Here is a 16,131-nt window from a genome sequence, read left to right on the forward strand (position 1 = left end):
AAGCAAATGGTCTCCAGAAAAACAATGCCAATTGGTTAGGTGTGGTGGCTCATGCCTGTAATACCAGCATTTTGGGAGGCTAAGGCAGGCAGATCATGAGGTCAGAAGTTCGAGATCAGCCTGATCAACATGGTGAAATCCTGTCCCTACTAAAAATAAAAATTAGCCAGGTGTGGTGGTGTGCACCTGTAATCCCAGTTACTTAGGCAGCTGAGGCAGGAGACTCACTTGAACCTGGGAGGTGGAGGTTGCAGTGAGCTGAGATTATGCCACTGCACTCCAGCCTGGGTGACAAAGTGAGACTCCATATCAAAAAAAAAGGGAAAATAGTCTCTCATCATTGATGAACTGGCCTTTCTTTGATTATATGTGAGAGCTAACTTTTTTTCAAATTTACAAGCTTTGTCAATTGGTCTCTTAGAGATTGCATAGTTTATATTAATCCATATGGCTCTTTTTTTTTTTCCTATTTATTTTATTGCATTTTAGGTTATATGGCTCTTTTAATATTTAAGATATTAATGTTTTGATACAATCACCCCAATGAATCCCATTAATTTCTGTTTTAAAATTATGTTCATAATTTTTAATATCCAAATATTATACTTTTAAATAATCAAACATGATCTTTTTATAATAATTTCTTTTACTGATTTTAAACTTTCCCATTCAAATCAAATAAACCTTCTCCCACATTTTATTTTCTTTATTCTTTTGCTTCTTTTCACATAATTCTAAAATAAATTTCAAATGGATAATACTTTCTTATGTGGAAAAATCATCTCAGCTGAATCTATTGTAAACTGGTAATCAATATAATGATATTTCTCACTGCAGCCTAAAACCACCATTATCGTATGATAAATTCATATATATATAGATACATATACAATTGTAAATTTATTTACTTATTTATCACTATATGTTTCTGACTATTTCTATTTGGTTTCATCTATCACATGTCTATTTTGGTACTAGTTTCATACTGGATTGATTATTGTAGCTTAATGTTATGCTTAAATGTTAAATGTTTGGTAGGAATATTTTTCCTCAAAATCACTCTAGTTATTTTAGCTCATTTACTCTCACAATTAAAATTTAAAATACTATTAAAATTCCAGAAAATACTGCCTAGTTATTTCACTGGAATTATAATATGAATGAATAGAGATTTATTCAAAAAGAACAAATGATTTTCCTACACTTAGGTCTTCTGTCCATAAACAAGAAATGTCGCTCTGGTTTTTAAAATATATTGTATGTCTCTCAGTAAAGATGTCTTCAAATAGGTTCAGTTTATTCCAAGATATTTTAAATAATTTTTTCAAAAGAAAACAAGAGTTTCAGTTCCCATGTGTTCATCAATGATTTCTTAATACTATGTAGAAGTCTTAATGTTCTAATATTAATGTCATATTTTATCTTTCTAAAATAAGTACTGTCTTGAGATCAAATAATTTGAAAATTATCATGAAATGATTTTCCCTTGTAGTAATAATTTTTGTTTCATGTTTTTGCATTGGTTAAAATTGATAGATATTAATAATAGTGATAATAGGTTTAATTCACCTCTTTAATAAGAATTACTATAAATATATAATCAGTTATAGACTGAGAAAGATGTGCTTTATCATGTTAAATATTTGTTCAATTTCTAGTTTGTTTTTTATTTGTAACATAAATTAGGCTAATATTTTTAGCATATGGCTTTACACAATCTTATGAAATGTTTATTTTTGTCTTATTTGACCTATTAGCATGATTATAGTGTATTTTCTAACGTTAAACTATAATTATTCCTTTCAGATAGCTTAAAGGTATTTTATGCTAAAAAATTTTCTTCAAAATCAGACTATATTGTTCAAAGACACTCAAAATTGTATACTTGGAAACTGAATTGACTCTGAAATCAGTAAAGTTTTTAAGAAAAGAAGATGCTAATCATTCTCTGTACTGGTCTCTACAATCTAACAAATGTTTCCATATTATTCTTGGAATATTAAGCACTGAAATATTTAGATCACAATTTACTGCTGAGTTTAAGGAAGCTGCTTTCTTCCTTTTGGTGTCAGATAATTCAACCCCAAAAAAGGTTTGCATTACATAATTCCAAAGTTGACACTTCTCTCCAATTATCACAGGTTCTACCTGATTCCTGTCTCTCTCAAACTAACAAAAACTCATCCACCTGAAGAAGCAATGAAATTCAGATACATAGGAATGACCACTGTCTCAGGTTTCCACCTCCCTGCTTAAGCTTTCCCCGTAAGGTACTTATAGAAACTTTCTAAATGTCCTCTTTATCTATAGGGGGTGGTCCATGACAACCAAGTTTGTATTACTTCCTCCTGTACACTGATAATCTGGAACAGATCTAACTACAACCTAAGTTTGGCTAATGAGATTCAAGCTTCCAAGAAGTTGAAATTGAGACTTTAAAGTATGTTAGTTTTAACAGGTGCCTTAAACAAAGAATAGCTAAACCCTAGAAACGTAGACCTTCTGCTACGCTGTGAACCCAGAAGAGGAGAAAATCAGTATAAAGAGAAACAGATAAAGCAGAAGACAGACAGACAGAGATGCTTGTTTTTATTTCTTAGGACCAGTTCTTTCTTTGGACTCATTTCTATTCTGCTATGGGGTTTCCTGATGCACCTTCACAAATTCTTCATTTTAGCTTAATTAAGCAAGTTTTAGTTGGTTTATCAAGTTGGTTGATTACATACAATCAATCAATTTCGATTAATATGCCACTGTTCTTGACCTGCCCTGACATGAGTTCAACTACAGGGCAAAGGAGTGCGGAGATAGCTCTGAAATTCTATTCAACACTTTCTCTATGACAAATACAGTTCTCATAGCAACAGAAAAATCTTTTATTCTATACAAGATGTACAGAATTAATATTTTATTGCCTATAGGCCAGTCTGGAGTAAGAAACTGACAAGTTTCTAACATACCTGAACTCATTTCCCTTATAGTTTTTGATAGATCTTAAGGTTTAAAAATTACAGAAATAACATTTTGTTCACATAGCAGCAATAAAAGTAACCCTAAAAGGAAAGTCTTTGTTTCCCTCTGGCTTCCCAAGTAGATAGAAGATGTTAAGAAAACTTGTAAGGGAAACATGAGTAATTCTGGATACACTATGATTCAGAATGTGCTTAAAATACAGATGCAGAAGATGGTTCAGGTACATTTTTTCAGTGATTTAAAAAAATCAGTTTCAGTGATTACATTCAATTAAACCACCATTGTAGCTTATGTCTTTGATGCCAATTAGTATTCTACAGTTCAGCAGTTTGACTGAATATTCCAGCTTTAGTTAGGCATTTTTCATGAAATGATTCTGGCCTGAAATACTAGTTGTTTGTCACTCTAAATTTTAATATATTCTTTGCTTTGTCAATTAAATGATACACTGGAAGAAGCACAATCTCTTAAATCACATATCTTTAAATCATTGCTTAAGTAGGCATACCACACACCTGGTTACAATGTGAGCAGGTTACATTTTAACAAACAACTCTCCTGAATTTGGTACCAATGGTCTGATGAGAATCCAGGGCTCTGGCTGCCTCACTCCCTGCTCTTATAAACTGGAAGCAAAATCTTCCTCCACACCAATAACATGGTTTTACTATCTCAAACTAAAAAGGAACATAAAAATAAATGTGTCCTGATACCTAATTATGTCAAAAAGAACGAATTTAACAATTTTATCTACACAAAAATTACATTTTGAATACCAACTATTCCATTTTAAATGGGCATTACTAAGTAATTCCATTGAATGGGTCAATTTTTTAAATTACTTGAGAGTACATTTTATAGCTCACTAATCTTGGCAGAAAATCTAGAAGGCCACAATATACCAACTTGGCAGTTGCCTTATAAAGCTCATTCTTTGACAACTGACAATAGCTATGCTAAAAACCTTCTAATACACAATATTTTTTGTTGTCATGTATAGTAAGCAGCTTTGGTTCTAGTCCAGCACATCTGGGTTCTTCAGAAAATTAAAAATTGTTTCTGAACAAACCTTGTTTAGGCCAATGGCCTCCTGGCACTTTTGGTGTTAGGGAGGCGGGTCCACTGTCCCACCAGGTGAGAACGCTGGCTATCACCAACATAACTAACTCAATGGATTCCAATTAACAACATAACATGGCTTTTTTAAGGTTCCTAACAACTAAAACAAGCTCCAAAAGTCTACTTCTAGCTGCTGTTAAATCCCTGTGAAGAGGAAGGATATGTATGTAAGTCTGCAGATTGTATGTGTGCCTCCTAGAGTCACTGGGATTCTTCAAGGTGCTTCCAAGACCAGTAAGCAAGACTAGGGAAGTGGACTTGCCAGGGCTATGCCAACCCCTTCAAGCCAACAGTTCTTATTTTTAACAGATTGAAATGTTAGATTTCTAAGTAGGATATTTTTGAACGTAGAATCTTAAAACTAGAGTATAAGGGAGATGCTCTTCATTTATCTTCAGAGTATGGTACATCCCCGTATCATCAGGGCTCAAAAGAGTCATAAATCTAAATCAAGGATAATTATCTTCCTGCTCCTTGAAAACATCTTTAATGAAATATACTTTCAGTGTTATAAGAGTTACATTTATTAGCTTTGATTGTGGGTACATATGCAAAACAGCCAGAGAAGACTTCAGCTTTTGCTTTAAAATTTTGTTAAGTAACATTGCTCATTTGGCTGTCAAAGTCCCATATGACACCTTTCTTTTGGAAATTATTTTCAAGAAAATCGATTCTCTCTTAAAAAATAGGTAGGCTTGCTTCTATCATATAATGAAAATTATAAACCACATTGCCAGTCCCTTTATACTTTGCTTAAGAAGCTCAAAAGTTAATGATTTCATTCTTTATTCTGATTACCGTATGTGTTTCTTCCTCCTTTAGTAGTTTTGATGGTGTACTTCTATTTGAACAGCCCTATGTGTCATTTTTATGATAAGCAGTATGAACATTAATAGATAAGTCAATAATAAAATTAAAAAGTGATGTGATTAAAATCCTGGAAATTACTGAAAATCAACAGAATTATGTATTCTATGATCATTAGTTTATCTTCAGGTCTCTTATCCTGTATTATCAGCTACTGGAATACAACCGAGTCTCAAGCTCAGCAAAATCAATCCAAAGAGCTCAAAGATTCTCTTTTAAGTTCATACACTGAAATTTATTTATTTTCCATAACCCTCATCTGGGACATACGTATCCTTATCAGACACAGTTCTATTATGCTTCAATAGGTTCTTGTTGCTTTCAAGATGAAGAACAAATCTTAATAATGGTCTACAAGACCTCATCATGGTCTACATGGCCCTGCCTACTGCTTTACCCTTATTCTCAGATACCTACTCCCTTCAGATTTCATCAGTTCCTAAATCCCTACATTAGGGAAATTTCCACTATTATAAACTCTAAATGCAGAGTATCTCCCTTGTCAGCACTCAATGCTGACAAAGGTTATATAATTATATTTCTGTGTGCTTATTTGATTAATACCTAAGCTCTCCAGGAAACTCTAAATGCCATGAATGTTTTGTCTAGTTTCCTCAGTAATGTATCATCAGCACGTGTCCTAAAACAAGCACAGCAACAGCATCAGCAACACTTTGATAATGCTAAAAAAAAAAAAAACCCTATATAAAGTGGACAGAACTCAAAGATCATTGGAGTCTAGAGGCAAATCTTCCAAATAGCCATTACGTTAAGACATTCTTTAACAGTCTTTAATAGTATCATTATATTACAGTATGGTATAACAATTGAAGTGATCAAGGAAGGGTTAGTTTTGATCTATGGTTAAGATAAAAGATAAATTAGTAATTCATCTTTAAATTGCTTTATCTTTAGTGCTTCTTTAAAAGACTTCCCTGTCTTCTGGAGGGGAGCTTCAGTTCTATGGAAACTTCACTCATCTGCGTTATTCTTCCCACCTCTTAACCAATAATATTAGATAAAGGAAGGGTTCCCCAACCTTAAGTTATGGTAAACAACCTTGTATTGCAACATTCCTCCTTTGCTCAATTTCATAATTGCATGGAATTTCATGAAAAAATTTTTTAAGCTCCAGTTAGCGTTCATATTCCCAATAAAAAGATTCATGTTATGCAATGTTTTACAAATATTCTGCCACAGACAAGGATACTCTGTTTTGAATTTAAACCAAATTATGTCTTAGCTTGTCTTTAAAGGCAAAATGCAAAAAAGGAAAAAAGAAGAAGTTTCCACTTGAATTCTAAATTGAAGATGACCTTGTGCTTTTCTGAGAAACACTGGCAGCTGAGGTCACTGGAATGTGTTATGATTGACAGTGCAGTGCTGTGCGTGGCTCGAAGCCATGTCCATTGTGTGGATTACAGCCAAGCCAAAAGAATTAGACAGCTCTAAGCATTCTATCATTTCATTTGAAAATAATGGTCAAAGTCATGGGCAACAATCTTTGCAACTTTCATGAAAGAATAGCAGCATTCAATAATTCCATCACTCCAGACAGGCCGTTGGGCTATTCTCAATCAAAATACTACGAATCAAGTATATTCTGTATCAGTTTCTTGTGACAGTCACAGAAACATTGCTGCTTTTACAGTATAAAAATCCCATCTACATTAGGCCACTTTGCTTTCTTTGCATCCCTTTGCTTCCAAATGACTGAGTAGTTGAGAAAAATACAAGGAAATGGAAGACACGGAAACTTAATATTCTTTAAGTATAAATACATAGCAACTCCAAATCATCCATTTTGTTCAAGTCAACTTACTGTTTTAAAAGCTTAAAATCAGTTTCAAAACAAAATGTCTACAATCTCTTCTCTAATAATGGCATGAACTAAATATTTTCAAAGAAACCTAATCTATTATTAATGGTCTCAAATAAGTCTTTTAAGTTATCTCTCCGATAATGATATTTAAGTAGAATATTTTGATTGATAGAAGCTTATTTTAAACTTTTGCTTCCTTCACACATAGATTAATGGTAGCATAAAAATATGTTTGAGATGTAAAAGCAGGTGGAAAAACTCACACTTCTGATCAAAGAGAGAACTGCTTCTAATCCTGTGTTTTCCACTCTGCCTGGGTATCTTCTATATTTAGGAGGAAAAACACACCCTGTCACTTTTAAAGTATTTAGAAACACACACGCACACACACACACATGTTGTGACTTACCATTAAAATTTACAGCCCGAATATAACCAAGTAGCTCTTTCCCATCAATGGTACTCATTCGTGGACAAAGGCCAATGTATCCAGGGCAGAGATCTTTGTGCATATTGTGCAGGGCATAAGCCATGGAATATACTGCATCAATTACAAATTGGACCTTTCCTTCCTGTTCATAAGATGAATCCCGAGCAATTCGCTCCAGCCCTGCAAAAAAAAAAAAATTTTAAAGAAACCATCAGTTGACATTAGATTCCAATAAAAGATGGCATTAGAGCTAAGATTTCCATCATTTGAGGAACACTTAATGAGACTCAACTATTTTATTTCACTTCTGATTAATTCTATAGTTACTGAGTCAGGTTTTTAAGCTGGATATTGAGTTTATTTGGAAAGAGTAAAACTATTTCATTAGCAACAAAAAGAAAGAAAGTAAGTAAAAGAAGTATGGTTTCATTATCTTTATTTCCACCTTATTGAATCCTATTATAGTGTACATTCTAGTAATTACATAACATTTTGGTAGTGGCTTGATCTTTTAAGTAAAATGTGTAATATATCATTCTGGCCATCTATCTCAACTCTAGGAGTGTCAATTAATTAGTGGCCCAAAGTAAGAACTTTTGCCACTCCCCAAATCAGCTCTAGTTTTGAATGTACTCTATTTGGGAGTGTTTTTCTAACTATTTTATGACAATACTCCCTTAAGTGACCGTGGTTATCTTTATAATAATCATTCAATTTGTTTTCTTTTTGAACTCAATTTTCTATTTAGAGTTTCTATTAAAAACATGCAGATACCTCAAAATGCATGTCACTCAGAATAAACGTACCTGTGTTTGGGCATTTTTAGGGCTGATAATTGGCAGTGGAGATTACCTTTAGGTTGGTGTTTATAATTTAATATGGAATAGTAATATATTTTAAATGGAATATAAATGAGAGATCAACTATGATACAAGATTCTCATTTTGAAAACGAGGAAACCAAGACTCATGGAGATTATTACCACATGGGGTACACAAGGCAGATTTGGGAAGCATTTGCATGTCTCAGACTTTAAGTCCAATATTCTCTCAATCCCCAGAAAAATGTGGTAGATGGCAAGAATGTTGGGCATGCAAGAAAAAATTATGGAAGGGACATAATGAGTTATTAAGGGAGGAAAAAATGATCTATCACTTCTACATCCCTCACCAACCCTACACAACTGGTAACACTTAGAACAAAAGCAAGCATTTTAAACTTTCCATGAATGTTACTAACCTTGAATAAGCTGTATTTAAATTCAACAAATATTTGTTTTCTTAACACCAATGCATATAACCTATACACTTACAGAGTTGAATTTAAATGGTTTATATTTGGATATTTGCACTCTGAAAAACCAGTGGTTTTTTCCTAAACAAAAATAGTGGTCAGTTTATTTTTATTCATCCAATTATTGTTTTTGTTTTTCATCTGGTCTTAATCACTTGTGACACTGTGTTCTTTTAGATGATCTTGGTTGTTATTCTGGTCTCTCTGGTCTGTCATGAGGCTGAATTCAGTTCCTCCCTGTTTGACATGGCTTTTCTGATTTTCTCATGTCTGAACTGTTTATTCTCCAAGGCTGAGCTTCTTTATCCCCAACCTTAGAATCTGCTTATCATCAATTTTGTCAACTACTAAAATTTTTACAGCTAGAATTATAAACTGGACTACAAAAGGTTGGCTATAGAGTACAAAACATTAGATCAATTTATAGTAATCAGTTTAGTTCATTTTGGAAGTTAGTTTTTTAGAAAATTAGTTTTCTAAACCTTTCTTGCCATCTAACTGCTAGTCCCACATTTCCAAAGACCTGCTATATCTCTACAGAGTCTGCTGCTTCCATGTCAAACAATATGCGGAAAACAAGGCTAACTCTGTAGGGGATTCCCTGAAATATCCTACTGAAAGTTTTGCAGGTTTCCAAGCACAGAGACAGGGAAGACTACTTCTCAAAAGGTATATTGTCTCCTTCAACCTACCTGAGCTGCATGATCTAAGCTAAGATTCGCAAGACATGAGGACAATGTTCTCTTCCTATCTTTAGGTTATACTTTTGTCTCCTGAGTCTTAGGACAACACTGCTCATTCCCAGAATCTCTAATCAAGCTTCCTGTGAAAACAACCCTTTCCACATCTGCCTAAAATTTCTCTCCCATGGTTTTAACCACAAAGTAGAGCATTCATAAATAAATATTGAAGGGTGGCTACAGCAACCAAATAGATGCTGTTATTTCCTTGTAGATTCCTTTCTGGTGACTATCCACTCTTTTTAGTCCAGGACTGAGGAGTTTCTTAGGACCTAGGACCAAAACCTGAAGAGCCCTGGGGAAACCAGGATGGTTGCTTATGAAGAAAAAGGCAAGTGATGAGGAAATTTCAGATAGAAGTGAATAATGACTTTTAGGATCAGTCCCTAGTTCTGGATAGATATCCCTGTGTTTTGCATCACTGAACTTGGTAACACAAAATGAAGACAAGAGGTTCAGAGCGGTTGTTTCCATGCTTGGTTCTCTCCTTAAGTACAGATCTCTCAGCACCATCCCAGACTTGCTGGGTCAGAATCTCCCTACCTGGGACATAAAGGATCTGTCATTTCCACAACTCCCACAGAAATTCTGGTGCAACCAGCCAAGTCTGGTTTCCAAAAGAGCCAGCTTTTGGAAAATCCTGCTCTTGCATAGATCAATCCTCAAAAATACCACTATAGCTATATATGCCATTGAAGTATGAAAATAAAAATAATTCTTTCATGATATGCACAACCAGAAGAAAATCTAATCAAATTCTTTCCCTTTTCTCACTAGATGAAGAGTCAAAGAACACAATTTCCAATATTTATGTATTTCAAAGCTTCCATCACATCCTTAGACACACAGGAAGGCCTGGAGCTGATGACAAGAGTAGAAGCCAGAAAGACACAAAAGTTCTGTAAATAAGAAAGTGTAAGGAACTGAATGTCTTCCTCCTGAGAGGGTGGAAACAGAAAACAGAAAATGGTAGGAAGAAAAAGATACAGAGAGGAGAGAAAGGAAGATGTAGCAACAGAGAGAAAGGCTTGAGCCCAAGGTAAAATAATGGCAGAGGGAAATCTAACATTCCAGGTTGTTTGCATTGCTGCTCTATAAATCCCTGTGCTGCAGACATACACACACACACACACACACCCCTCACACACTTCTTCTGTAAATATTATTGGTTTTTAATCTAATTTTGTTGGCTTTAAAGAAAAGGGAGGATTTCCATGTTTCTATTGCTGCAGGGTGAAGGGTGCACAGTGGGCACAGAACCAGCAGAAAATGCCTAAGCCAAATGGCTTCAAATGAAGCAATGAACACAAGAGCATTAAGGAATTTGGAAAGTTTTTACAACCCATGGAATTCATGTAACAGCTACACATGTATGTATGTTTTATTGTTTTAAACTTACTCTATTCTAAAATAATCTTGATTTAATATAATGTCATTTTATTTTAATGCCAGTGCAACTTCAATTTACATTATCATTTTATTTTATTTTTTACATAATTTTATTTGAATGCCAATGCAACCTCTCTGTCGATCTATAAACATACTCCTCAGCGTTCAATAATTGGATTCATTTATATACAACATTTCCTGATAAAGTATAATTGACATGTTCCAATTTAATAGATATATTCTTTCTCAGCATTTCTTAAAGAATCAACAGCCTGATGTGGTGACTCCTCGCTGTAATCCCAACATTTTGAAATGCTGGGGTAGAAGGATCGCTTGATGCCAGGAGTTCAAGACCAGCCTGGGAAGCATAGTGAGACCCTGTCCCTACCAAAAAATAAAAAAATTCAACTTTATATGTAATAGGTTTAAATACACAAACAAATACACATCATCTTATTAAAGAAAAATATTTAAATTTTCATTATTCAAACTATTCATTTTCTTTTCTAGTTATAAACTCCAATTATTTTGACTGTTGATTAAATATATTCAACTTTGTACATGTTTATTTTCTTTTAAAGTGAAAGTTCAGAAGTCTGTCTAGTAACTGGTGCCACATGTGAATCAATGAACACTGTAAGACTCTTCCTGTAAATCAATGTAAGCACATGGTGACAAACTGAAAGACTGAACACTATTACCATTTCTGAAAAAGTTAATCATTTGATTTCTTTTCAGGCTGTTTAGACAACATATTTTTCAGTTCTTTAACACTTCAACCTCATGATGACACTTAAGATTTCACAGCAGCTACGACTTGCTCCTCACTTCCTATAACTTATTCTCTCATTCATCTAAAAGGGGAGTTTAGGAAGCTGACAGTGACTCATCAACCTAATTGGCTATAAAATCTTATTATGCTATAGTTTCTAAAGTTAGTGTCAATGCATTGCTATAAAGTGCTAAATATTGTCAAAGCCTGTATGTCAGCTAACCATTTTAAATATCACCACCAACTGTAAAGTTGTGATGTGTTTTAGTGTATAGCTTAAAATTAACAACATATAGCAAAGTGTTTGCATGGCGAGAGAGGAAGTCAGCCTCCTAAATTTTATAGCAAGATTGTTTTACATCTTCATTAATGAAATCTAAAACTTATGATTGGATCTCAGTTTCCTGGAAAATAATAAATTCTTATTGGTCTAAGAAATATCACATGTACTTTAGTTAAGGTATTTCACACTTTGTGGTGTATATTCTTAGTTTTTGTTCCTTTTCAGTAAAAAAGGCAAATTGGGTTAAGTTGGCAAAACATTATATACATTACAATGTAAGTTCCTAAGACAAGCCTAACAGAAATTTCAGATTCTTTGACTGATGCATTGTGGTTGCAATGCATTGTTCTCTAAGAATTCCCCATTTCTCAGGATAGAGTTCAGTTTTCTAAGTTAAAATGTCAGAGGGCTAATTTAACTGTCCTGAAATTAGGCATATAAAACTTCTAATATGAATGCAATGATGGTCTAATAAGCAGTTGGTCAATTCAAGTAAAAAACAAGTAAAAGTCATACCAGTTACTTAATTCCTGGGAAATCAAATATCCAGTTGGTTGCTTTAAAAAAAAAAAAAAAAAAATTTAAAAAAAAAAAAAAAAAAAAAAAAAACCATCTCAGCTTTGAGTATAAATAATCCCAAAATCTAAATTTGTAGATTAAGAAGTTTTTTTTAGTTTCTCCCTGAATTTTTCTGAAGTATGAAGCAACTATTTTAAATAATTAAGTCATTTTCTTGGAGTTGCTGTGGAGAGAATGGCAAGAAGGAAGAAGGGAATTTGTGAACCTGCTATGAATAAATACATTTATGCATCTAGACCCAGATTTAAAAGTCATTCTGAATTTCATAGGAGCTTATTCTGCCTCCCTGTTGATAACCAGGAACAAGACTGTCATGTTTTACATTGTGCTTTTCCCAGTGTGACACATATACATTGCAACTGCATAGCGCAGTGACTTTCAAATTCCTGAGAACCATGCCAAGAACCACATTGCACACAAAAGAGTAAGTGCTATCAAGCTGACAAACATAGGTCATTTTTTAAACTGAATTTAAACTGACTTGTGTTCCAGGATACAATATGGGGAGCAGAAGGTAGAAATATGAGCACGTTCAATTATACAGGAATATCTCCAAAGCACTAGGTTCCACACATGAAAATATGCACCTCGCATACTGAAGAGAGATGAAAACATGAAACTGACTAATGGAAGCAGCTGGCTAGTGGAGAGAGAGGATAAGACAGTCAGGTAGATCTGAATGTAGGTCCCAGCTGGACAACTTGGAAGGCAAGTGGACTTGGACACCTTCCTGAACCATGTCACTAATCCTGAGCCTTCAACTGCTGCCCTCAGGGACCTCCATAATGGGGTCCCTCATCCCTCCAGCTTCATCTGCTGCACCATATACCTCTCTGCTCCACTCTTAGGTCCTTGAATATTACATAAGATCTCCAAATGCAGGCCTTTATTCGGCTGGTCACTCTCTTCATTCCTTGCCTAGATGTTTCCAAGCCTAAAGGGAGGTGTCACCTCAAATTAGTTAATAAGTGATTATTTTCTTCCCAAACTTAGCCTAGATTAGATCATAGAGCATCTTAAATACTAGGCTTAAATACTGATATTGTTCCCTTGAAATGGAGAACCATGATCAATATTTAAAATTATTGCTGAAAATAATGTGTAAAATCAATTGAAGCAAGCATTGGTTGAAGGTAGAGAGAAGCTGGGAGGCAGGTTACGCAGAAAGTGGGAACAGGATGACACAGGGAAATGAACTGAGAGAAAATATGTTTTAGATGCCAAATTGACAAACCCAACTACCTGATTAAATATGGCAGTAAAGGTCAGGAGGCAATGAACAACTCGGGGTTCTGATGCTAGGTAGTAGAAAATTGGTACCATGAACAGTTTGAAAAATCAGGTGAAGAAGATTCGGTTAATGATCTCTCCCTAATGGCATCAAGACTACAATTAAAAGGACAGATTTTTAATGTTCTGTGCTATTTATTACATCCTCTAACACAGCATAGACTTCATATAGATGTTGAATTATTGAAAGAATAAAAGGTCCGAATGTTTAATCACATAACAATAATGTGGTTGAACATTTATTTGCCAGATTGCCATAACTGAAGAAGCCACATTGGAGAAGAGCACCTTATGCAGTGTTGCATTAAAACCAATGGCCTGAGAAGCCAGATTTGCATTCTAGTTCTAACACCACAACCAATTAACTTTGTAGTCGTGGGCAAATCATGATCTTTCTGGCTTTTGGTTACTTCTCAGTAAAAATTAGAAAACTGAACAATATGCTCTGCCACAGCCCCTCTAGCTCTGAAATTCGGGATTCTATAGCATGTTCTCTTATTTCTAACTGCTTCCTCTTTATACTCTCTAAGATCACTTAAAGATTACTTAAAGGTGTGACTGAAGAAACTCCACTAAACCCAATTCTCCAAAACAGTATGAAGTATCCTGTAACTGGGCTACTGCTGAGACCTGGAAATTCTGCACTAACAAAAATACCAAATGTCAACCTGAATTAATTTTTTCCTGTGTTCAGATTTCCTGTGTCCACATTTTCATTATTCTTAGACTTAGAGACACTGACCAAATCTGGTTCCTCAAAAAAGAGAATTTTTTAGGTCTCTACCTTTTCTGATAGACTGGCTAAAGGAATAAATTATGGAAAATAAGGTCAGAGAAGTGAAAGGGAAGAGGGAGGGCACAAATAATTAAAATGGTAAGGGCTGCCTTCCTCCCCATCACCTATATCTGGCATTTCTCCCCATGTTATCCCTCCCCAACACCCCACCCCCGCTGTCCCTCCCCTAGCTCCCCCCACAGACCCCAGTGTGTGATGCTCCCCTCCCTGTAGCAAACCACATTGCCAGGTAGGTACCTATACAACAATCTTTTTTATATATAAAATATTTTTAAAAATGGTAAAGGCACTTCACAAATAGTATCCCTTTAATTCTAAATTATTACTACTCCTCAGGTAAAAATAGAACTGAGATTCAAAAAGTTAAACACCCAAGATTGCAAAGTCATGGCAGTAAATGGTAATTTAAAATCAGGTCTATATTGCTCAAAACGTGTGCTATTACCACTATTCCTTCTCCTCTGTGAAATCTCTTTTGATTCTTCCAGTTCAGGTTTATCTTTTCCTTCTCTAAACTCCCCTTTCACTCACATCCACTAGACCAATGATTGGCTTGTCTCTTAAATTAACTATAAATGCAGGTTCTCTACATGTCATGTGCTCATGCACTCGTGTTAATCTTTAAACACAGTAGTGAAGCAGGAGTCAAAAAACATTATAAAATATAAACTTTTACAGAAATACTAACAATAGGTATTAACAAATATTAACAAAAATGTCATACTTACATTGAAATATACTTAAAAAGGAAAAAACTTTCTGTGACATTTTTAGCATTTTTATGAACTGCTAAACAAACAAAAACTTCTTGTGAATTTCAGCCATCCACTTATGATAAAATTCGCATAAAATGGCTGAAATTCCCAAGCAAGAACACTGGATATTTGTGATAAAAGCCAACGCTAATAAAGCTTATACATTTACATTTATAAAAATGACTAAAGTATTTTAGCCTTGGAAGGTAATGTGTCTGAGTCCATGACTCTATATGACTTTTCTTAAAAAATAACATCAAGCTCAAAAGAAAATTTCACACCCAAGGTTCTGCTTTGTGGATTCTTCAGCTGGCTCTGTCAAGGACCAGTAGAGACAGATGTATTGGACTAATGAACTAATTTGAGCCACTACCTTGTCTATTTACAAAGGGCAGAGAAAATTAGATGATAAGGGTCCTTTAGTGAAAATCACCTGCTCTCTATATTCTTCTGTAATTTAAATACAGCAGCAAGAACTGAAGGCTCTTAACTGCCTGAGGACACATGAGGAGACACTTGTAAATCAACCACTGAAGAGCTCTAGATCAGCTCACAATAACATCTCTCCTTTGTGCCTGGCAGGAAATAAAGTGCTTGAGGCAGGTGCCAGGTGTCCCCTCAGGTGTTAAAAATTTCCATGCAATGCCCTGGGGTTTCCAAAACACTGAAAAACCTAAGGTAAGTGGCAAATAAGATTAAGAGTGTATCTTCAGGCAAAACAACTAGTTTGAAAGAAAGACTTTCAGAAAAGCAAATTATTTCATAGCTATATCCCTAAGTCCCTAAACAAAGAAAAGGCTGTTTGATTAAATTCAATAATTTGCATTTTCTACATAATTATCTCAGATCATACAGGAGAGACAAATTTTGATTCAAAATAATGTATAAAACTTGAAATATCATACTTAATGTTTCTGTTTTTAAACCATATTAAAGACACTCCGCCCCATACAATTCAAATTTGGGCATGGAAATTCCCACTTCAGCTGCCAGGACTTCTAATGCTCTCCCAACTCCAATATG

The 16,131-nt window shown here is 34.5% G+C and overlaps 1 protein-coding gene across 5 annotated transcripts in view; it reads right to left on the reverse strand.

The window, feature by feature from the left end:
* Positions 1-16,131, reverse strand: part of GRM8 (glutamate metabotropic receptor 8) — a 780,131-nt gene that overhangs the window by 310,042 nt on the left and 453,958 nt on the right. For all 5 annotated transcript variants that reach the window (XM_017549479.2, XM_037746051.1, XM_037746049.1 and 2 more), the window contains exon 7: positions 7,191-7,391. In XM_017549479.2, coding sequence (XP_017404968.1) covers positions 7,191-7,391 — 201 coding nt within the window. The remainder of the gene's footprint in view (positions 1-7,190; positions 7,392-16,131) is intronic.

This window comes from Cebus imitator, unplaced genomic scaffold (assembly GCF_001604975.1).
Source record: "Cebus imitator isolate Cc_AM_T3 unplaced genomic scaffold, Cebus_imitator-1.0 Scaffold219, whole genome shotgun sequence".
Taxonomy (NCBI): Eukaryota; Metazoa; Chordata; class Mammalia; order Primates; family Cebidae; genus Cebus; species Cebus imitator.